This window comes from Falco rusticolus, chromosome 7 (assembly GCF_015220075.1).
Source record: "Falco rusticolus isolate bFalRus1 chromosome 7, bFalRus1.pri, whole genome shotgun sequence".
Classification (NCBI taxonomy): Eukaryota; Metazoa; Chordata; class Aves; order Falconiformes; family Falconidae; genus Falco; species Falco rusticolus.
Genome location: NC_051193.1, coordinates 69,948,875 through 69,973,917, shown reverse-complemented (window position 1 = coordinate 69,973,917; position 25,043 = coordinate 69,948,875). Strand labels below are relative to the sequence as shown.

Below are 25,043 nucleotides of genomic sequence, written 5' to 3'. Positions count from 1 at the left end.
TCTTAGCTCTTCCTCCCTCCCCTTCAGTTTATCCTGGCATTTATGAAAAATAATTCCACCTTCTGAGAAGAGCTATCCATCCACCAGAGATGGGGCAGGCTAGGTGTCTCTCTCTACATTTTCTACCAGACGTTTTACACAGTTCTATACTTAGCCTTTTGGTTCTTTTTAGATTCTGTTCTTCGATGTTTAGCTGCCTCTGATATGCCATAGGATGTCTTGGACACACAACTGAGAATCAAGTATTCAACTGTTTTTCTCAAGTCTCTGTTCCCAGAGCAAGTAGTAGGTTAAACTCCATACAAAGTCACTGACTCAGTGCAATTTCTTACCATTGTCTTTTTGTCAGCTTTCTGGACTGTGTAGCCCAAGATCTGTGCATTGCCATCATCTTGTGGAGGTGTCCACTCCAGCGCTGCATTAAATCCCCAAACATCTACAAGCTTTATGTTCTGGGGAGGACCAGGCTTGTCTGCAGAGAAGACATGAAAAAAACAACCCATAGCTTTTGGTTGAAGATCTAAGAGCTTTGTCACTTCCTTCCATGCAGGGAAAAAATAGAACTTGATAGCCTTCTATAATTGTTCCGTAGCAATACACTTCATTTATATGAAGTTGAAACTGTAAACAGGAAAGTTGGGAAATTTTCAAATACCCTCCTAATATTCCTCTGAGAGGCCTGAAACCTACAGAGAAATGGATGACGCAGTAGACTTAGTAATGCTGGAACCAGACAAACTCTTACTTAAAATGGAGTAAGAAGTTTGTGTTTGGCTGTGTGTGATTAATTCTTTTACTACAGTTTTTACTTTGTTACCTCAGTGCAATTTCTCAGCTATTTAGGTACGCTGAGAGTAATACAAACAACAAAGGCAACTGGGTATATATTCAGGTAAGGGAGGCCAGCCATTTGGGAACTGGCTGACACTTTTTTTCCTGTTGCCTCAGTCCTTGTTAGTTTGCCCACCAGTGACATTTCTCTGTAAAAACTAGAAAAAGAGTGAACTCTCAAAGAGGTACAGAAGTCTATGTCCATTGTAAGATATGTGGAAATATGTAGAAGAATATATGTTATAAAATTATAATAATTTTCCTTCTTTTAAGGATCATTCATTCATATTTTTAATCAAATGTAACATTTAAATTGGCTTTATTAAGTAATAATTCCTGTCTGTTTTAATTTGAAGATTCTAGTTCCCCTTTCTAATATGTTGGGCTGTTTTTCACAGTTACAGGTCCTATTGGGGAGATGATAATTAGGTCTGGGTAGATGGTCTTGTGATTAAGTGAAGGATAGTTTGGGTTCATTCCAGATATTTGAATGGAAACTGTCTTCCTGTTTCGAGCTAAGCTGGAAAAATGAAGAAAATAGTAATAATCTGACAGATGTAGGTTTGAGATGAGCAAGGCACAAAGGAATGTAACTACAGGTTGTTTGTCATGTATTTCCTTAAAGAGGGATATGTAAACCAATAATAAACCAGCCTTTGATTGTTATTAGAGGAACTGTGACTTTCGATGTCAAAGCATAACACGCTTTAATTCTCTTTTCACTGACATACTTGGGAATCAAAGACTGTTTTATAACTATCTTTAACCCTTTTTTGTCCTTCAAATTGCAAAATGCTGGGACCAACTAGAACACTGCATGAAGTTCAATAAGGAATATGGAATGCATTGTTTTCATTCCATTTATTGTTCTCTTCCTTCCTCTCTTACACTAACATTTCAGAGAAAAAGCTGCAGTCTTCTGTGTTTTTCAACAGCTACCAACCTCAGGTAAAGCCTCCTTTCTTTTTCTTCCCTGTTTCTCAAATAGGGAATGGTAATGCCAAAAGCACAACGTTGCTTATGAAGATGTGGAAATGTATATGTTGTTACCTTGAATTGCAACTTCAAAAATCTAGATATATTCTAGGTGCGTCTCTTTGTTAGACAGAAGCCAATCAATCAGAATAGATTTGAAGAGAAGAATTTTGCATGCTACATATGAAAACTGCAACAGTTTCAGTGGACAAAGCTCTACAAGCCCTGAATTAAGTGTATTATAATCTCATAGTAGGCAGATATTGTGACATTTAGCAATTCATTATTTATTTTCAAGTCTACCTGCTGTTATAACCCTCCACAGTATCTGTCTAGTTTTACAAGTATTTTTCCTGTGTTTTTACCTACAGATATATCTACACAACAGGGTTGGTTTGTTGGATTTTTGGGTTTTTGTTTTGTTTTAACAGGTCCCTACACAATGTTTTGTCAAAAACTGTGGAGATCCTGGTGATGGTAGTTGGTTTAAATCCTATAGGAAGAGATTGATAAATGGAAGAAAACCACAGTCCTAGGTGAAACGGAAGGCAAAAGAACACTTTTTGGGGAGGCCTCACTGGACAGGTAATTTTGAAGCCTGTGCCTTACTGCTCCTAACTACCTAAAAGCAATTATCTGCGAACCTCCCTTGAAAACTGAAAATAACAGGATGGCAGGTCATTCATTAATTCAGTAATTACTGGAAGAGTTAGACTTCAGAATGTGTGTGTGTAATATCTGTAAGGCATTCTTATCTATGTGTACATAGATACAGATATGATTTTGGGGGGAACGATTTCAGAGTATGACTACATTAACAACAGAAGAAGACTTTAAGCCTTAACCTGCTATTAGATTACTATGTGATAAGAACTCAGTGATGTATTAAATAATCCCTTTTTCATTTTTAATAAATTATTACTTCTACCCATGGTGGTATAGATAGAATAAAGAAAAAGAGTCCTGAAAGCCTCAAGACTTGTAAGGCTTTACAAAGGACAGTCTTAGAAAAGGTAGAGATGGATAAATTTGCTAAATGGATTTTTATATTTTTCATCTTTGTGGTTTGATGAGATAATGCAATATGCAAGAATATCTATTCAAAATTCCATTGTAGAATTGTAGAATATTCCTTTCTCAGTACTCACCAGTACATCTCTAGCTGGTGAACAAAGGATGGGAGAATTAATCCTAGTGATGCACCTGTAACAAATTATTTTCCTATGTAGGACACTGTTGGAGTGGCTATTTATGTTCTGGGGAAATATTCTGCTACCTTCAGCACAAGCATGTCTGAGGATTTTTGCATACTAATGAATCCAATAGAATGGGGAGAAGAGATAGTGCCAATCATCTTTCAAAAAGAAATGATAACTTACCTTTTCAAATATAACACATAATGAGAATGATATATAATTCCACTTTAAAAAAAAAAAAGCAAACACCAAAACCCAAAAAACTGAGGTTTGCTTTGGTCAAGAGAAGGTATGATTTATTGATTCATGTAGAGGAGGGAAAAGCTGAGGGAACTGTATTTTTCAGAGATTGGAGATATTTTCATCATTTGACGCCTTTTCTATAAGTATTTGAAATATACTGTATTTCTGTAGTAAAAGTCTGTATTTCATAGGCCTTGAGTAAACCGCAGCAATTATTTTGGCTGTATGGGAAGGTGATGGCAGTAATAGAAGTGTTTGCTCCTGTTTAGAACTGACCTTGTTGTCGCAGCAGAGCTTTTGGCTATCTGCATTCTTGCCTTACTCCAAAACCAATAAGGGCTGAAGCTACAAGCATTACTCCTTCATCAAGTAGACATTTGCCAAAGGAAGTTAGCTGGTGAACAGACACCTCAAAAGGTCACTGACTGATTTATTATCTCTCTGAAAGCCTGACTTGGCTTTTCAGCATGCCATTCTAAAGCACCTAAAGCATTACTAGTAGTATAGAAAGAGCGCCTGAATCACCCACATTTCTCCTACCAAGAGAATATATGATCTGAAGAGCAAAAAGTGCTGTTGATAGAATTAACAAGAGGTAGTTCTGATGAGAGTTTCAGAATCGAGAATCTGAGTAGATGCCTTGGTTGCAGAAGTATCTCTGTATTTTACAAGCCCTGTCTCTTATTGGCCAGGAATGAAGTGAAATTTTTTTATTCCCTTTCAGTTGTGCAAGCTGCCCAAGAGGTAAAAAGCTCACAGCCTGTCCTCCAATTCTGACACGTAGTAATCTGTGTGATAAGATCAGTTGCTTTTTTCCAGCCATTCATTTTCTATATAAAATAACTCTTTGACAATGGCATATGTATGTGTTTTTATGCCTTTCTACAGTACCAGAGAATGGGTGGAAGATACTTGGAATTGTGCTGTAAGAGCTATGTGCTGGAATCTGGAGTCACTAACCAGTTATAGAAAGGTGTTTTGGTGTCTAGGGTGCACTGTTCCCCTTTACCCGAGTTTGTTTGCGTTACTTTGGTTTAGCTGCTGTTTACTTATTTTGCTGTGGCAGAACTGCAGCCATTTTTAGCAGAAGCAGCTGGTCCTATTAAAACATACTTCCTCCAATTTTTTATGCCTTTCTTGTTTGCTGTTGGCACCACTGCATACCTATTCTGCCAACGTCATTTTATAAAATTTTAGGCAGAATACAGCCAGCATTATATCTTTAATTCTGAAGTTATGTTTATATACTCTTTTTGTTCCAAGATACATAGTCTAAAATGTATTGATACATTGGAGGAAATTTTGGATGACAGTGTGAAAGTGTGGGGAAGGAGAAGTAAAAACAATTATCAAGAATGTTATGTAAAGCTCTAATGAGAAATAGAAGAGCTCTGGCTGAAATGAATTATCTGAGTAGGCAAGATCTCTGAATATATCTCTCAAAATCCTAAGTGAAGTTGTTGAAACTTTGGCAATGCATTCTTTAAAATGAAAATAGAATATATAATTTTATATATATAATAATATGCTATAGAATATATAATTATATATATAATAATATGCTATAGAATATATAATGAAAATAAATAATATATATAACTATATATAGAAAATAGAGAAGAGAATAGAAATTGTATAGCAGAGAATAAGCTTCCACCAAGCCTCAAGCTAACTAGATGCTGTTAACAGAATAAGGCATTAAATGTGAATTTTCCAAATTCACAGGACTGTATCTGGTTGTCATTTCTAGTTCTTGGAACACTAATATGGTATATTAGTGAATGATTTTATCCTCACTGTCCTCATCTGGTGAAAAAACCCAGTAAGAGTATATACATTCCAGGATTCATATTTCCTTTCTTGAGGACAATATGGCTATTCCCAAGAACACCAGAACTTTTAAATTCTTTCTATCGCACTTGAAGTGGTAAAAAGAAGGATGATAAAAGATGATCAAAGATATGGAATGGCATCTTTTTTGAAAATAAATCAAGAGCCTAAAACTTGAGGAAGTTGACTGAGGAGAGTGTGACTGAAGGCTATAGTATGGAAACGGTGAATAATTAATCATGTTTTTTCTGATACAAAATTTTATAGACATCAAATGAGACTATCGGGAGAGAGACTTAACACCACCACCTCACCCCACCACCCCAAATAGGCAGTTGTACATGCGCTTAAACTAAAATTCCTTATGAAAGCATGTTTTGATTCTGAAATTAGACATGGATTAAAAGACTGACTGGATAAATCATGCAAGAAAAATCCCTCGAGAGCTGTGTGACACAGAGATAATCCCTCTCCCTTCACAAAAGTCTCTAGGAAACATCATTTCAAGCTGGGATAATATGCCAGGAAGACAAAGTGACATGGTAGCCCTGCTCTGAGCTTTATTCTAGTCACCTGCTACCAACCAGTGTCAGAGAAGGGATCTGGAGGGTAGCTGGATCTTTGGATTGCCTCAGTATGGCCACTATTTTATTTTGTATGATATGCTTACTTTTGATGTTGTCAGGTTCTTACCTATGATTTGTATTGTTATTGCAACTTTATCAGTCATGGTTTCTATCTGAAGAATTACTTCATATGCTCCTGAGTGATGAAGCTCTGCCTTTCTGATGAAAAGGATTGTGTCTGTGTTGCTGTTCCGAATTCCCACATCTTTGGAGTCTAGGGTTTGACCATCTTTCATCCAAATGATTTTGGGTCTTGGTTTACCCTGAAGAGGAAAAAAGGATTATTTTTTTTTTTTAGGCTATAATAGATTTCAATTTTTCATTTTTCTGGGCTTTTTTTCTTTGTGATCTAGAAAGCCTACTTTAATAGGCAGGGTTGAGATAGTAAAGTTTAAATACTTTGCAATTTGTGTTTTCTTGCAGACAAATATTTGCTCCCATCTGTGTAGTTTAGTGGCACCATGCCCTAAAGATGCTGTTTAGTTATAGTTAGAAAAGAGACTGAATTTATGTTGAGAACAAATCCAGAAAAAATATACTTGTGCTGCTCTTGTACTCTTTCCCAGGCATCTGTGAAGCCATCAGTGGATCTGGCTTGCTCTGATTATTGCTAAGTAACACAAGCCTTTAATATTAGAGCAGTTTATTAGCTTTTTTCCCCTCTTCTCCCTTTCTTAAAACATTTGATTTTCTATCCCCGGACACTTCTAAGAGCTTCTGAAAAATTGTTTTTATCTTGAAGTCTTGGGATGTGAATCTTACTGTAAAATTATTTCTGCATTGTAAAATTTTTTTTGGTGACTGTCAACCTAAGTAGTCAGTGTTGCTACACCCATGGAAGATGACGTTGTGGAATCAGTAAGATATCTGTGGTTTACATCACTGTCATTTGGCCATTTCCAGGAAAACTGGTAGATTATATTTAGTTCTTTTAAAGTGTTTCACTCCAAACCAAGAATCCCAAGAAAACAGGAAAAGATCATATCATATTTATTAACTGTATAGTTAATCTAGCAGAAAATAACTTGGTGTTTTGTTGTTTTTTTTTAAAAAGGAAGTTTCTGCCAGTTAACGTGGTGAAATGGTGCAGCACGGGGCTAGATGAATGCCAGGAGTAGCTCAAATGGGTGGGGAGGGAAACTGAGATCATCCAAGCCAGCAGGCAGGTCAGCTTAGGCTGCTCTGGAACTGAAGCCAAGGCAGTGAAATTAGGACACATACTGCCCTGCGCCTCTAGTAAACAGCAGAGAGAGCACCTCTGGAAGGCTCCTCGATTCACTGGGTGGCTGGAATAGCTCTTTAAGACTGCATCTTTTCCTTAGGCTACAGGAGATTAAGATACTCCTGGGTTAGGTGCCTAAAGGTAGGCAGAAAAAAAATCTTTGTGCTTTGCTACACCTTTGTTTCAGGTTTTTTCTGGTATTTGATCAGAAACTCTGTGCAGCATAATTTTTCTGTGGTATTAGAAAAAAAATTGTTTTATAAGAGTCAGGCCAAGATTACGCTTAAAGGACTTCTAAAACACCTAGAAATCACTGTTCTTTAGTACTTGTTCTTTTCTCTGACATCTGAATAGTCAGATGTATTGTAACTGATTTTACATCGGGCCTAACAATAAACTCTGAATGAGCAATGTTTTTGGATCTTCCGTTTTCCCCATCTTGTAACTGATTTTCTTACTGCTTTCTGCCAAGGGTATAGTCACCTCAGGCCTGTAGCTCTGAAATATTAGATGCAAGATTATTTTGTTCAGTTCTAATGTACCTTTACTCTGGTCTCATTTCATAGAACCTTTACAAAAACCTGTTAAAGGAAGACATAGCTTCTCTTCTTCAGCTGGAAGGTATAGTAGGAATACTTGAACAAGTAAAAGGATGTGGGTTTTGTTGTTGTGTGGTTGTTTTGGGTTTTTTTTCTATATCCTGTCTAATTACTGGTGAACTTTACAAGAATTCACTCTATTTTACTTTCCACTAGTGTGTCTCTTTCAAAATGATAGAAGGATTTTGCTTGAAAGTTTTGGCTAGGGGAATGCTTTCAAACTGAAAATAATCTACTTAATATGGTATAATTATATGGAAATCTTATTTAAATTTCTAATAATGTGTCAGGACAAATACTTGGCTAGGTTTTCAGACTGATTACAAGATTTAATAGTTCTTGATGGATTGAGGAATGAGGGGAATTGAGGATCTGGCTCTAAGTATTTTGGCAAAAATGGATGTGAGAAACCATAGCATTATCTTTATCGTAAGAAGTATCTTGACTGTAAATCAAGCTTTGCTGCTGCTGTGCTAGTGTGGTTGATCAGATATGTGCACTCACAGCACCTCCTTTTTTGAGGTGTTATGAGTGCCAGTGGAAGATTGCAAGTGTTCCAAGGATTGGTTTTCATATACTACTTATATTTATAGACTGTGAAAAGCATAAACAGATAGAAAGCATGTTCCTAATACATCTCTCAGAGGATTGGATTTCTGCAATGTGTAATAGGTAATCTGAGAGAGAACAGTGACTGACAACGTGTAAATAACACATCAGAGAAACTTCAGGGAGTTTACTGCCAGGGGAGACCTGATTTAAGTGCTTTTAGATGTTCACACATATATGATGGGCAAGAAAACTGCTTAGTAATTATGTGAATTTAATCCACTAATAGCACATAATATCCCTTCAATCATGTGCCCATGTAGTTTATTTTAAAACAAGAATGTGTTCACTCCCTTCCTTTCGGCAGAATGTCCCACCTGCTTAGTGCACTTAACAGAAGGAGTTAGTAGTAACGTTGTACTTGTTCTTTTCTGTGCATTTTAATGTACAGATTTGAATAGGCTTGAAAATAGCATTTAGCCCAGGATACCTTGACAAGGTATTTAATAGAATTTCAGTGTTAAATGATATAGTAGTCACCACAGAGGTCACTGGCAGGGTTGCACAGAGACTGTAAATAGTGTAAGACATTGACTGACACTTTAATTAGTTTAGTTAGTATTCTACCTGCTTGTGTTCCCTAGCTCAGGGTTCACATAATTCCAGTATTTATGTATTTTCTCTTATATCATTTTTGTAACTTGAAGATTGCAATCATACCTACTTAGATTATTTCCTTCGATAGAAATTGTCAGTGATTTAAACCTTTTCAAAATGTGAAGTGAAATGTTCTTTTTGCTTTGCTTTTTTTGAAAGATCCTCAGTTTTGTGCATTCCAAATAGCTTTTGCAGTATTAAGAATTACAGCTATAGCTGCAATTCAACACTATTATGAACATAATTCACTCAAATACCTCTTAATTAAAATCCCCTGGTTTTGTTCTCAGGCTAAAGTTTGGTGGATTTTTTTTTTTTATTAGCCTTACCTCTTAGAATGCAAGAGTTTATACCAGCACATGATTTCAACTGTCAGTCAGCTGCTCAACTTTTGAATCAGTTAGTTCATTTTGGCTAAATCTGGCAGTGTACTGGAAATCTCTAAGATGAGCTTAGTACAGTTTTATGAATAATGACAGGGTGAGATACCAAAACCTCAGTTAGTGCCTCTACTTGAGGAAAAGTCGGGGAAGACTTGGTCCTTATCTGTTTTGTTTGGCAACGGCTGAATGATCAGGCAGGATAAGTGAAGCTCAGGATTAGTTGCTACGTGTACTTTCCCTGGCCTGGGGAGCGGAGGAGATGTCAGCTAGGACTACGGAGGGGAGTAGGGCAAGGAACAGGCAAATCTCTGGGAATATCACCATGAGGCTGCTCTAAGCAAAAGAGGGGGGTTATTATGCTGGGAAGATAGTGATATAGGGGACATAAGACACATACCTATAAAATGTTTTAACTTTATCTGTTCCTCTGCTTGTGGGACAGCTTGTCAATTTTCTGCAAACTTTCTTCAACTCGGACATAAAAGCAGTAAAAGTATCTGTTTACATAATGTTTTTAAAGACTTACAGAACTAGAAATATCAGGTGTAAAATCTTGAACTTTGCATGTGGCTAGACCTCAGTGAAGGGGCCATTTTAGCAATTTTGGAGATAAGAAACATGAAAGAAAAAAATAAGCATGTGGTGTCCAAGCAGTACAAGCATGCAATTCAAGGCAGTTCCTCCATGTATTGGTTTGCAACTGTTTACTGGTTAGATACATCTTTGTGAAAAAAAAACCACCCAACTTTTCATGTAACCCAGTAACCACAGGGCAAAAGACATGTATATTGTATTTTACATAGGTTTTGCTCTTATGTAGATCCCCTCGTTGGTATTACCCAAACCAAAAAAGAATATAGGCCATGTGTGCATATGTCTCCCTTGCTGAAAAAATGTTTTGCCTATCTCCACCATCTTTTACATGACAATTTCAAAGCTTTTCACTAATAGAAGTGATTACATTTTCATAAGTGTCTACCCTGGACAGCAAAGAGATTTTAGTTTATTCAAATTATGAATGAGGATTAGATTAAATGATATATTTATTATTACTGAGGATATCTCTGTCAGAACCAGAATCTTAATTTACAATTTTTCCTGTGTCTCACTCAGAAAGCCTTTTCCTTTCACACACTAATACTTGCACTGCATTAATATTATAGTCTTGCATCTGAGAAAATACATGTGGTGTTTTACAGAAGGTCATTATAGTTGCTTACACAGCTGTAGAAAATGCAAAGACGGGGTAACTGGTTAGGTCAGCCTGTGTGTATATTTTAGCAGTTTTGCACATGCCATAGCAGCATGTGTAGTTACATGCATACACTTTTGATAATCCTTGGAATGCTGTGTGTTTTTACACCTTGAGCTCACATACAGTAATACCCAAGCTATTCTTTCTATATGCAGAGATTCTGTATATAGGGCTGATTGTTTATGTACAAACTCTTTTTTGTAGTCAGCCTTTTAGAAATGAACATACCACTTCTGACAAAGAAGTTGCCTGGTAACATCATGTACCTTGGCTCCAGAAAAGTAGTTGGTTGAGTTTTTATGCTTACGTGTACTGCTTTCTTTAAGATGCATCCTGTGGTCAATAAGTAAGAACAGGCTTGTGTTTACTTACAGTACTTTTTCCCCAAAAGGAGGATTTATGTAAGAAACTTTGATTGTAAAAAAAAAAAAAAAATAAAATTGTGACTGAAAGAGTGACGATTTTTTTTCCTCCTTCCTTTAATGTTTGAGCGTGGTGTGTTTTTTGTGTGTTTTTTTTTTTTTTTTAAATCATCAGCTACACATTATGTAATACTACTTAAGCAGTGAAGGAATGGGAACTCACATAAGGGGAAACTACTCTAGGTAAGTAATGACAAATAACCGTGACACAGTAGAAACTGATACATACCTGAAAAGGGATCACAATATTGATTGTCTCTCCTACTTTCTTCACCAGAGTCTGTCTGAGATGGCGTGGCAACCAGATTTTGGGACGCTCTGCAGTTAAGCATTAGTACATTAAATAGAAAGTTTTAGATAATTTGTAATATTACTTATAGGTCGAATAAGACAAAACACCAAAGAGGAGAGGCTTGGATACTTGTAAGCATAAGAAAATTGTGCAAACACTGTTTATATAGGTGGGGAGTAACTAATTCTCTAAGTAATTTCAAATATATTTGACTGTTAGATACAAATTTAGTTGCAAATCTCAGTTACGTATTTACAACTGAGCAGGTTTCAATGACAGCAGGATTTATGAAACTGTTGCATCTGAACTGCCAGATCTGGGTGACTTCCCTTGGATGTGAGCCTTCTGTGTGGACTTTGTTTCTTTGGAGAACTTTATCAGTTCTATAGAAAGGATGAGACAACAGTGTATTGGAGTAAAAGAGTGGTTATAGACTGATTAATCTGTTGCTACTGCAGCTCCTTGTAAATTGCCATTTGGAGATACTTACGGACTTTGAAAGCAGATTGATCAATGGATTTCCTTTACTTTTTTTACAATCATTCAATTATAATTCTTTCTATGAGGTGGAAGGAGTGGAGTCTCATTGTAGCAGTTTACTCTTCACCAACAAAATGAGGACTTTAGTGCATGTTTTTTCATCTAGTCCCTGCTTTACCTCATTGGAAAGCTTTTTATGTTCTCCATGTGTTCTTTATTCTTTTCCTAGTCATTTACAGAAAGTATTTCTTAACAATACAGTTGGAGTATCTGTCTTAATGTCCATTTGGTTTGGAGATACATTACAGCTTTGTTTCATTTACACAGTCATTTTACTGTCAGTGAGAGGCTGGCAGACGTGTTGTGTGAGTCAAGGCTGAGGAATCCACTGTTAGCAGCTAAAGATCTTTTGGACTCCAGTCAAATGACTTATAATCTACTGCTGTTAGGTGATACACAGGATGTTAATTAATAACCTAGGATAATCAAGTATAGATAACTGGCTTTTATTTAAAGTGATCTCTTGCCATAGCCACTGCGGTCATTTTGCTGTAATTTAACAGCTTTTCCAGCACAGAGCTAAAACTAAAAAAAGTGTCTCATAAAGGGTGACAGTGCTATTTACAAGAGGTAAAATACCCATATTTTGAAAGTAACAAGTAGGATTTTGTTTTAAGAGCTATGCTTTAGAAATGCAAGACCCGGGCAGTATAGTAATGTTCTTAGAACCGGAATGTATCAGGCACCTAGTCAAAGTTGGGTGTTATACTCAGAAAGCAAAATTTTGACCAGAAGAAATAGACAAGTAAGATTTATTCAGTCTAGATACTCACGCAGGATCTCTTGAACGGTAACAGGCTCTTTGATGATTGCTGCCCCGCTTTCACCAGCCACGTTTATAGCCTTTATACGGAAGTGAAGTTTGTCTCCTGTCACCAGGTCTTTGATCAGTGCAGATGTGCGCTCAGTTAGGCCAGGAAGAGCTGGAATCCATTCTGTAGCTGCAAGTACAGGATTTGCTTATTGTAATAATATTTTTTTTCCAAACTGATGCCTTTTCTATAATTGAAAGTAAATTTGTGTTAGGGTAAAATGAATTTAACATGCAATACTACACTTAAAAGGGCATAAACTAACGTGGAGAAAGAACTCTGGATCTAGAAGGTGTGTTTACACATGGAGTTAAGGAATATGTACACTTTGTTATTCAAAACAGCTAAGGTCAAGTGAGACATCTTTGGGTAGTTCCTCTGATGTCCCATTTTATGGAGCTTAGAGCTGCATGGCTTCTCTAAATTTATTTTCATTAGTGGGGGGTAGGGGGAATTTTGGAACTATTTTTAGCAAGAAAGTGAGGCCTTAATTTAATTTTTCTTGGAATAAGCGTGTCTCCTGTGGGTGTCCAAACAGATGGGTGAGAGCCACATATGCTGAAAACAATAATAGAGCACACAACTGTTGGGATTTATTAACTTCTTAATTGAGACTGTAGAACAGAATTCTAGGGCTTCCTTAGTTATTCTAATGACACGGAAGTATGACTGATAACATCATTACTCTATGATGATGACATAGGGATTCTGGTAATTCTGTGATGATATCTCATTAAAGACTATAAACTAATTCTGGATAAATCATACCCTGTAAACCCCCTAGTTTAGGTTATGTGGCAATTGAACTTAGTGTCAGAGAAGATTTCATGACTGAAGTGATACATTTGTTGGGTTTTTGACACAAATGTTATATTGTAGCATCACAGTAAGTTGAATGTTGTGGATATGGTACAGTTACACTCTTCCCAGACCACAAGTACTAAATGAGCTAAGGTAAGTTACTTGAAAGATTGACTGATGTTGTTACGGTCATGTTGTTTTATTGGCTTTAAGAAATATGCGGTTTGTGAATGCTCTATAAAGTATAGTAGAGACTGTGGAACAGCACTAGTATTTTTCTACACTAAAGTTTATGATGATTGTGAGGGTTGTGTTATGGTTGATGTGACTTGTGGTTTTACAGTCACGTCATAGTAATCTGGTGATGGTTGTTAGTCATAGATTAGAGTTCAAATTTAGTGATACTGGATATGGTTAATTTACTGAGATATTGCAGTGGAGCTATTGAAACAGTATTTTGATAACGTTCACTTGCTGCTGCTGAGTCCTCATGCTTACTTACATCCATCTTTGCAGTATTCCACGATATAACCATCTAATCCCCCAGCTCCAATACGCTCAGGGGGTCTCCACTTCAAGGCAACAGTGCTGTCAGAAACATCTTCTACTGTAAAGTGGGTTGGTTCACTTGGAGGAGCTATAAGGAAATACATAGAAGTAAATTCTGAGAAATAGCAATATAACTGTGAGAATTCAAAGGCAATAGAACAAGTGATTAACAGCTGAATTATCTACCACTGTCTGTTTTAATAAAAATTAGCTGAAGCTCGATTGTAAAATGTAACGCCTAATACTTCATTTAATAGAAGTGCAGTATAAGGTTCTTACAATGGGGAGGGGAATAGGAAGTTAAAGTAGTTCCTAGTTACATATGCTCCCTTATAAGTAAAAGCCAATGAAAAAAGAAGAGTTGTAGAAGGGAGTGAAATTATCAGTAGGAGTCTGCAAAAAAGTCTAGGAATAAAAATATGTAAAATTTTTATGCTGTTCTTACACCCTGATTGTAATTAGACAAAATGTACAGTATCAGAGGACCAAATTAATCGGTGGCAAAATTTCATTTCACTCACTTCCCTCTAACTGTGCAGAAAAATGACCAAAAGTTAGGTTTATGTGTTTACAGAAACACTAGTTCTGATTTGCACATTTGCAATAGAGACATGCCTGAGAAAAATATTTTGGGGCTGAAAAGTTTTTGTTTCAGTTAGATACAGCTATTTTATATCTTTTCAGAACGTGTCATGGCTCTTTTGAAATCCATAGTTCAGAAAGAACACTAGCTAAATTTGGTCTTCTGAAGCATGACTGTTGTCTACTAATTAAAAAACCATCAAGAAAAGCCCTTACTGGAGAATTCCAAACAGATACAAATGCTACTGTGAAATCATAGATTCTAAAAAGCAAACAATGGTAACTTTTTCAAGATAACACTTAGAGTGCTGAATGTAAAAGTTAGTATACATGGCATAAAAGCAATCATGTTAAATAAATGTATGTTTGGCATACTCTGTGTATATGCATTATAAGCTGAATATCTTTTGAATGCACATAACAGATTTTATGTATTAGAAATATTTAATAAAGTAAGTTAAGTACAGGTTTATAAACTGTGCAACTGGTGGAAATTGATCTTAGTTCCCAAAGTTGTTATAAAAAAAAAAATATGAAAAAAATATCACCCAGTTTCCTTCCTGTAGCTGTGTCAAAAATTTTCATATTGAAATGGCAGCAAGGACTGTGAACAGCACCCAGGAGGCGAAGGCATTTGGGAGCATACACAGCCACACAGTACACAGTCAAAACCCCAAACCTGTTCTCTGAAGCAGTAAGTGTGAACTTTGTCCTTAATCAAGTAAAACTCTGCCTATCCCATGAAAACTGTGGACCTTTATTTTCAGTAGCTCCGCTTGATGGCTTTTGTTTGTCCTCTTTTGTTGCAGACCAGCCGTTGTGTGTGTGAAATCCAGAGTTAAGAGACCCTTCTTGCAGTTCATCCTTTCCTTCTGACCCCTTCACTGCATCATCTGCTTTCATATTATTTCCTTCAGCAGACTGTCCCCCATCACTGATACTTGTAGATTCAGCAACTCTAGTCATTTCAGTCTCCAGCTGTTTGTATTTTTTTGGGTCTTCTTCCTAAAGCTCTTAGCAGGCAGGCTTCCTGAGGACTCCTTTAGCTTGCTCCTTGCTCAGGAACTGCAGGAGACACTGCACTGCTGTGTTGGGAAGGATTATTTATAGAAAATCATTCCTCAAATATTTTCTTAATCAGCTATCCTTTTAGCTGTGGAGAGGGCCAGGATTAAGGGAGTACTTGGGTGGGATACTGTGATATTTGCACCCATAAGGGAATGGCAGAAGCTGAGAGGGACAGGGAAATTTCTGTCAATTAGCTCTCCTCCTTTCCAGATCCAGCTTGCCTCTCACACTTCTAATTATAACAGCTAAAAATTCATCAGCAATTTCATGAAACTGGAACCTCTGTGCTTCTCAGGAAGGGGAATAGAGACAGAGAAGAGGAAGATTGCAAAGGAAAAGGTTGATTAAATAGAGAGTAGCCATCTTGTAGAATAATTATAGAATGTTGAATAAATACAGAATATAGAGTTGCCAGTTGTAGAACATAGAGACCGTCTGTTGATGGCCTCTTTCCTAAGACATTCTTTTTTAGGTATAAGGGCAGTTGAAGAGAAGAGGTAAAAATTGTCCTGTCTTGGTTTTGTCCTAAAATAACATAGAGTGTGGTAAAACTTACCAATTGGCATGAAGGGTTGTGATGCAGGACTTGGCCGGGACATACCAATAGAATTCACAGCATAAACCCGCATCTCATAAACTACTCCTTCAATCATTCGCTTGGCTTCGTAGGTTAGCTCTTTTAAAAGGTCAAAGTTCAGTCTCATCCATCGATAGCTCTTCTTCTTCTTTCTCTCCAAAATATAGCCTGAAAAGGATAGCTCTTATGATGTAATAGAACTGCAAATTATTATCACAGGAAAAAATAAAATCACCTATTTTTTTCCACCCAATGGCATGAAAGAGCCAAATGTGATTCAGAATTATTGTGTATAACTGAACTGTTTGAAGCTTTGGTATTTTCCTACAGTTTCCTTTTGCATTACTTTCCTTCTATCTGACGTTCTTACCTGAACAATTATACTTTTCAGAGTAGAAGTTATTTAGAATTTTCTATGTCTGGTATTAGGCTTTAAGCACATTTTGCATGCTGTACGCTACTATCAAGGCATTTAGATGTATGCAAAATAGATACAACAGATCTGGTTTAAATAGTAATTCCTCTCTGGTGAGAATGGTGGAGCATTCACTCCTAACAGCAAAGAAACAAGACAGAGCATTTCCACAGAAATTCCACAGTGAAAGAGAAATTGCCTTGAAATGTGTAAGATGAGACAGAGTTTATATTCTGCTGCAATTCACTGATCTTCACTAACAGCATAATTCCCAAAGCAAAAAATTAGTTGGAAGAACACTTATTTTTGTGTGTGTGGTTTTTTTCTTTTTTATTATTTATATATGATTTATTAAAGAACTGAAGTTAGATCTCTGTGTCTATTGCCAAGTGGTGGAATTGTGGCGTGCTTCCCAGACAGCGAAGATCCCACCTCTGCTTCAGTCCCATGGTGGAGTGGAGCAAGTCCTGGCCACACACAGTTTTTCTTGCTTAGATTCCCTTGGGAAGGAAAGTGAATACAGATGCTCTGTATGATTACAGAGAACCAAGAGAGCTGGATGCACTGCAGAACAAATCTGTATTATAGCTTAGATGTAGTCTGTATGCCCAGCCCAGAATCCAGGTCTTTAATGCACCTCCCTCACCCCCTCAATATCCACAGCCTTTCCCAAACTATTGTGCTGTTTTTCAGAATGACTAAGTCAGGCTGGGTTATCAGTTCATCTTTTAAACTCTGATTTCCCAAAACTGGGAGTGGAATCTGTGATTCTTGGTCCTTAATACGGAGAATGGCTGTATATCCCATTGGAAATGTTTGTATACATTATTTTCCAGTGACATGCTACAAGTTATCGATGCTTTCTTTCCATCTAGCTATGTTAAATTTCTGCTGCTTCTGTGTTGCAGATAGTACGCCTGGATGTGATGCATATAGACTTTTTTTAAACAGAACTTGTTCTCAAAGACTTTTTTTAAACAGAACTTGTTCTCAAAGACTTCTTTTAAACAGAACTTGTTCTCAAAGCTGTTAATCTTGAACTAGGGAGTGAATAATCAGAAAATACATGGTATGTGTTAATCACTATTCAGTGTATTTTTATGTAATGTATGTCTGTTTCTACCATAGTCTACAGAGGATAAATCTGTAACAGTGGTCAGCTACAATAATGTAAGTCTATAACAAATACATTGTAAAGATTTATGAATCGAGCAGTGTGTGCTGGTGATTCAATCCCTGCTGCTCACAAAGGTCGTGGCTATCAACTTGCAGGTGTCCCTTTGGTGTACCTGGGAAGTTGATTCACAGTGTCTAATGGGGGATGGAGCATGACAGGCATGTTTGTTGACATGCTATAGCACAGACACCATGCATCAGCAGCCTTTCCTGCCTACACTGAACTTCAAAAAGAGTATGGGAGTCTATAGAATGTTTTGGGAAACAAGTGGTGGTGAGCTGAAAGGTTGTATCATTACTTCTAATGTATAAAGTTACTCCTGGCATGCTTGTTTTCAGTAGCTTTTAAGCAGGGTTAATGCTGTAAGCAAAGAACCTATGGTTCCTTTGACATGTTCCTCTTTTTTTTTTTTTTTTCTTTTTTTTTTTTTTCTCCACCAGGGTCTGTGAGACTGGGAGGGGTTTCAGCAACTCAGTTTCTGGTTTTCTGCAATTTTAGATAACCATAGTTTCCTGTCAGAACTGAGATGCTTCTTCATTGTGGCAGATCAGAATTGGAATTTTTTAAAAAAAGACCATACTGGGACTATTGGTGACATTTGGTAAAGCAGATTATTTCCCCAAATGCACAGATGTATGATAGATAAAGATACTGCTTTAGTAATACAAAAAGTATATGAGACCCCATTTGTGTAACAGTGAAGATGGAGTGTGAATTTCTTTTCTATATTGGATATAGCTAATAAAGACTGTAGCAGACTGCCTACAATGCCATCTGTAACAATATGAAGACATAAGAATGCGTATGTCTCTTTCCCCTGCCTTTTTAACTTGCTTTTAAAAGTTTGAATGGATAGTGCTGCATCTGGGCTTTTTTTCCTCCAGATGTTTTGTTCTAGCTCTACTAGTAGTACAGTCCTTGTGCTAACTGAAGAAACCTCCTCATGTAGTGCGAAGAGTTAGTGGAACGTTAACAGTGTCATTCTGTGAAAACAAAATAAAGAACTTTCAAAGTATGTGTCCTGAAAACTATACAAAACAAAATCATGTGCTTTGCCTAGTAAATGGGATGTGTGTGGGTGGGCTGTGGTGATGGGACAGCTATTGGTACATATCTTTGCACATAAGTTTGAATTGTTGACTTGCTTGCTTCCTGCCAGAACAGATGAAACCACAAAGGGCTGGCCCAGTAGTATCTTGTTTATTCCTCCACAGATAACTTCTGTTGAAGTAAATGAGGTTACTTTATTCTTGTGGAAGTGAATAAACCCCAAGTATCCAAAAGCAAATACAAACTTCTCTCTTCCAGATACTATGCAGGGGGTTAAAAGAGTTTTAGAACACTTCTAGCCCTGGCATCCCATATAGCTTTCATTGTATTTCTTTGAAAAGAAACTCAAATTCTGGTGATCTTCATTAAACGAATGGCTAGATTTGGAGTCCAGAGAAATTTCTCCCTAAAATTGGCCAAGACCCTACATTATTTTGACTTTTTTCCTAGGATCCTAGGGAGTTTTATCTAGAAACCACCATGCTCTGCAGAGAACTTAAATTGGTATCAGAGATATTCTTGATTACTTCTGCTTATTTCCTGTATTGCATGGTAACTATGGCCTCTAGGTTTTTACTACAGATTTTAAGGTCATTAAAATGATTGAAAAGTGTTTTGTGAGCAGTGGTGTGTGGTTGTATGTGGAGCAGAATTATGAAGTCGCTTTCTAAAAGAAAATAGATGTAATGTGTAAGCGGTTGAGGTTGCAAACGACTGGAGTTGCTGACTGAGGTGGCCACAGATCTGTGCTGGTATCCCTAGGTAGGTCCAAAGGTTGATCTACAATTTCAGTCTTGAATGAAAATGTTTAGCATAAACTATTTTTGGTATCACCTTCTTGTGCTTTTTTTGGAAGCGTTTGTCTGATTCAGATTGTGCTGGTAGGGGGCACCCTCTCCCTAAAATTGCAGGGCCAGAACCTAGTTGGAATGTTTGCTGTGTTAGCTGTGGAGGGTCAGCCTTCCCTAGAGTAAACGGAGAATCCTGTGCCGTTGTAAAGAACCAACAAAAAAATACAGGCAAGGTTGCTGGGGACTGTATTTTGGTACTTCTTACCAAGTACTGGTTGCCCACCATCGTACTTGGGGGGTTGCCACTGCACAGTACAGTAATCTTCTCCAATGTTGCTGATCTTGGGAGCTTCTGGAGGGTCAGGAACATCTGAAGAAAGTGTGAGAATGAATGAGAGTTGTTACTGTTTCAGTTTCTGTATACAAGTCAATTAAATAGGTTTCTTTAATGCTTTTTCTTTATCATATTGATACAGCTCTGTCGGCAATAGTGGGTACAACTGAGGATGTATTATCTTATTCTAAAGTGAATCTTGCTCTTTGGTGCTTCTGTGTTAGGTTGGTTTTCCTTTAAACACCATTGATCGTGTCTGGAAAGGACAAGGGAGCTGAATAATCAGCTTTTTGCACAAAAAAATGTATGGTAACAAGGTGACACTGTTCTGTAAGAAAAGGCTTGCTCCAGGGTTTCCTATTTTCTCTAGAATTAACTTTATATAGAATATAATGGTGACATGTCTCATATTTTATTTGGAGATATTAGTGGCAAATGTCCTGATTTAGGATTTATAAAAGATGAAAAGAAACTTATTATTCACCTAAGCAGTGAATTCTGAATTTTAATACTGTAGCTGAAAGTAACTTTCTTTTATTATTTCCGAGTTTGCTTATAAGCTGACCCTTTGTCACATGTGTGGCAGGGTATAAACAGTTAAATATGAAAAATGTTATAAAAATTAATAACTCTAAATCATATTCCACCTGCTGTTCTGTGATTTGTAGTGGCAATCTGTTTATATCAGAATCATGATGTCTCTATTCTATTAACCATTTACTGCTTATAGAATAAGGTGATCTTTGCTTGAAAACATAAACCACAACAAAATGGCAAGAATTTTTTTTATCTCAGACAAGCATGAATCATATACCTCAGAATGGAATGTCATTTATAAAATGATAGGATCACTTGAAATTGGAAATACATAAGGGAGTACATAGATTTCAGCTGGGAGTTGTTCTCTTACCTCTTGACAGAAGTGTTTTTCACAGGTAGTTGCCTTCTGCTAAACTTTGTGATTGCTAGTATTCCTGCCTTTATGACCCTTTTCAGTTTTTCTAAACTGAAAATCAGAAGCTGCCTCAGTCTGAGGAGGGTGGGTTTCAGTGAACTCAAGATGCTCTCATACTCTGGTTGTTTCCTTCCTTCACTTACCGATAACTTTGACTGTGATATCAGCCTTATCCTCTCCCACTGGATTCTTAACTATAACTCTGTATACACCCTCATCCTCCTTTTCTGCTCCTTCAATGATGAAAACACAGTGATCTTCATGCATCTCCACACGAACTCTGCCTTCAGACTCAAACAGAAGCTGTGGGCGGTGAAAGTAACAAAGTCACTGTAAGTTTTGCTGGGATAGTCTGATGAGCCTAGTGTGTAAGCTGGTGAAAATCTTCAAGTCATTGAACATTATAAAAATTATTGAAAAGTTACAAGGTTTTTCAAGTTCTACTTGTATGCAGAAGAGAAAATATAGACTAAGTGGCTGACATAAAAAACATTTGGGGAAATTGGCTCTGAAAGTCTGCAGCTTGTTAAGATTCATTGCTAGTTACACATGCCCAGTTATGTTTCAATGACATTAATCAGTACTTCCACAAATTCCTGCTTGGGATAGCTGCTAGTACCGATGTAAAGAGTTTCATGGATAACAGTTGGGTGCTATGTAAATTCAAGAAGTTTTGCAAATTTAAATGATTGAGCAAACCTTCCCGATCAACAGTATCTACATTTGGCATCAGATAGCATAGACTTGAACAATTTCCCTCTAAAATAATTACCATGTTTCTTGTAACTTTTAATGGCATCCCTGTGATTTCTGTCACTCAGTGTCATATAGGTTACTTCTTACTCTTCGCTGAGCTGAGGTCTAAACATAATGAACACAACTTTGCTGTACACTTATAACACATTTCTTCCTTCATGTGTCTGCTTATCTTAGAGTTAGAACAGGAACTATTAGAAAGCATATGCGCCTGAAGAGTGATGAATACAGCAGAACCCTATCCCTGAGAAAGGTTTATTGCTGCGTAATAAATGTATTTTTGACTATTAAAATAAAGAGTATTTATGAAAAAAATGGAGACTTCTGGAAAAAATAGAAACTTGTGGAAAATCCTCTTTCACTGTGTTATGCATATAGTCACTCTCTTGATCCATTGTCATCTTTTCCAGTGTCCTGTAAGATTTTGCCCTAGGTTTTTTTTCCCCTCTAGTTATTATTGAAGCTTACAGGTTAGTGAGGGGAGGAAAAAAAAGAGATAAATATTTGTAAGTACATTTAGAAGAGTTTTCAAATAACTGCTTTGATTCCTCTTAATCAATCTACCACGTGGCAGTGATTAAAAATATTTCCTTGATCAGCATCTTACTCCAAAATTATTCACCAGATCTCTTGTGCCCATTCAAAGTGTTTGGTAATTACCTTTGTGAGGCAGGACGCTGGGCCTGATGTGCTATTTGCTCCACCAGTTTTAATATCTATTGACTTCAATTTTATTTCGTTCTGAATGTGACCTTTTATCTGGAAGATGCTATGCATATTTGTGTGTCTGCATAAATCATAAGCAACTTACCTTACTATCAGTATTTGTATCACTGCTGTTTTCTGAGGGAGTCATGGAATCATCATTGCTTCGAACAAGGTTGCTTTTCTAGATAAGCAAAGAAATGCCAGAAAGTAAGCGAAGTCTGAGCAGAACAGTAAAGCTGTTTCTGTAAGACAGAGCGGTCCATAGGTTTGTAAGCAGGGGGTTCAGTATGGAGGTGTGATGAAAGCAAAGAGCAAAGTGAGGCGGCAAGCTAACCTGGAAAGGAAATAAACTATGCAAATGTAAAAAGCAGAAAAGGAAACAGATGTATCAGATTGCAGTGAGTTAAGGGGAGGATAAGTCAGCAAAACCAAATTTACAGCTTAAAGATACATGACATTCCTGCAGTAGAATTGTAACGGGATGTGGTACTAGTTACTCATCTTGTCTAACTATGAAAATAAGGATTACTTCTTTTTGTAACAACGGGATAGTAAGTTGATTTAGATGTTTTAGCACGCAGAAATATAGTCAGGTCTGTAACATCAAACAGTATATTCTGAAGCTGTGCTACTGTTTGTTTAGGATTTCATTAGTAAGTATATGTTATACATCTTTCAAATCAAGACTGGCTTCTTTAACACATAGAGACCTCATACCTCAGAAATACCACTGTATAGAGGTTGTCTGATATCCCGTCACCACTGATATAATTTTGTCAGAGAAGCTTGTGTATGAGAAAAGTCAATTTCTCTTGGTTCCCAAAAGAGACAAATGGCTTTTTTGTTCCCATACTAATTCTGCATTGCAGAAAAAAAAGTCCTAACTGTTGTTAAATATGCTAACCTGAACAAAGAATGCAACAGGATTACGAAGAAATGAGATTGGGGAAATTAATTTGCAATGGTATATTGTCTATATCTACACCTATGGGAAGTGTAATGATGCTGTACAATATTATGCAAAGTATTTCTGTGCTTTGTGCTAGTTATAGCTCATGAGCCTGCAGATGGTGGGGGTGGGGATGTTCTGATATAGCCAGAAAGGAAGCTCACAGTTTGTGTCTAGCTTCTAAATTCTTTTCTTGATAAGGTAAATACCAAGTGTTATCTATTTTCACTATCCCAAATAGTTTTACCCCAGTGGTCTGCTAAGAAGATATTTTCTTCTGACTGTAGAATTCTTGAGAAAGATTAAAAAAGAAGCTGCCATCTCCAGAACATGTCCATCCTGTCAGGTGAAGGTGATGGAGATGACTCATCACTTATTTCTTTTTCTCTGAGGTAGGAAGTGAATAAATGTGTATGGTATCTTACTGTCTGCATATACAAATGTCTACTCATATGTACTCAGCCCCTTCTTTTGGAACGGTTCAGGAAAAGAACAGTTCAGGACGGCTCTCACAAAAAGAGCTAAATCCCAAACAGCTGCATTGCAGATACATATTTTTTTTCCTGGGGATTTTAAGAAAAATAGAAGCAAGATGAAAATACTTTTAACTAAGAATTGTAAATTAATTGTGCCTTCCTTGCCTCAGTTGTTGTGCTGGGTTATGCATTACCTTGTTTACTTTCTGCCAGATGACAGTGGGTGTTGGATCTCCTGATATGGGAACATCCAGTCTCAATTTGTTCCCAGCCACCACGACAATAGTGTCAGGGGACTGGCCCAGACAGTCAAGGTGGATTTTGGGAGGTTCTATAGGAAAGGCAGAGAAAATAAGTTTTAAATATAGTTTGAGTATTCTGTATGGAAAAAAAGGTGAAGAGTCATACATTAAAAATGAAAATACTTTGCTTGCTTTGCTGTTGAAAGCATGTTTACTTGCATATAAATAATGACCACTGTTCTTACCTTCTCTTGGTACAAAATCAATCTTGACCTCTGGGGAAGAAAGTGGGGGAAGGAATAGGAGAAACAGATCAGAAAACAGAATTTACATAGCATCTACACCCACAAAGTAATGTTAAAACTGTTCATCATTAAAACCTCATAAGGCATAAACATCAACAGATTAACTCAAACTGGAAACTAAGCTCTGTAAAACAACGTGATAATGATAACACAACAGGGAAAAGCAATGTTGCTTATGTTGAAGTATCAGGAAAGAGATTGTGTGCTTTTTCCTGGTATGACTATGATTAATGCCATAATTTTATATCTCTGGAATTCCCATGACTTATTCTGAAGATAACTTACCCAAAAACTGGAGCTTGGCTGAAAGGTTGTAAGCAAATCCCTGAGGGATGAAGGAATAATCAGCCTCGTCATCTGGTGTTACGTCCTCAATAGTTAGCTTATGGATTCTGGAAACGTGAACAAATATAGTCCACTCCCTTACCTCTCCAGGAGAAACCGTACTATCTCACAAGACAAGATGCAGGCTATAGGATATTAACAGACACTGCTGTTTCTTCTCCCCTTGCCCTACCATCAAGTCAACAACCACCAGGACTGTAGACTGCTGTACTTTCAGTATTGAAGCAAATCCATGTCAGCATATGAATGGATTTTTCTTATCAAGGTAAATGCATCCTCTAGTGTGAACAGAGGAAGCAATTTCTCTGCTTTAGTCCAGTCCTTTCCCCTTACAAGGGCAGTTGTAACGCTGCTGACTGGTTTCATTTCATCAGATTGCGACTGCAATAAATTCTGGAAAAATAAGCTAAAAATTAATGCTCCATCCCTGTAGTACTGTAAATTCAAAACAATACAGAAAAGGAATACCAAGGACAGCTTTACCTAACATGTAATGTTTATGTATCTTTTGAATTTCCTTGGTCTCCATTT

The 25,043-nt window shown here is 37.0% G+C and overlaps 1 protein-coding gene across 1 annotated transcript in view; it reads right to left on the bottom strand.

The window, feature by feature from the left end:
• MYBPC3 (myosin binding protein C3) overlaps positions 1 to 25,043 on the bottom strand; it is a 64,397-nt gene that overhangs the window by 6,876 nt on the left and 32,478 nt on the right. Inside the window, exons 18-29 of the mRNA XM_037396098.1 lie at positions 24,453 to 24,559; positions 24,108 to 24,137; positions 23,815 to 23,951; positions 22,299 to 22,376; positions 20,875 to 21,034; positions 19,708 to 19,812; positions 15,989 to 16,177; positions 13,736 to 13,870; positions 12,394 to 12,561; positions 11,018 to 11,106; positions 5,769 to 5,964; positions 333 to 472 (exon numbers count right to left, since the gene is read on the bottom strand). Coding sequence (XP_037251995.1) covers positions 333 to 472; positions 5,769 to 5,964; positions 11,018 to 11,106; positions 12,394 to 12,561; positions 13,736 to 13,870; positions 15,989 to 16,177; positions 19,708 to 19,812; positions 20,875 to 21,034; positions 22,299 to 22,376; positions 23,815 to 23,951; positions 24,108 to 24,137; positions 24,453 to 24,559 — 1,534 coding nt within the window. The remainder of the gene's footprint in view (positions 1 to 332; positions 473 to 5,768; positions 5,965 to 11,017; positions 11,107 to 12,393; positions 12,562 to 13,735; positions 13,871 to 15,988; positions 16,178 to 19,707; positions 19,813 to 20,874; positions 21,035 to 22,298; positions 22,377 to 23,814; positions 23,952 to 24,107; positions 24,138 to 24,452; positions 24,560 to 25,043) is intronic.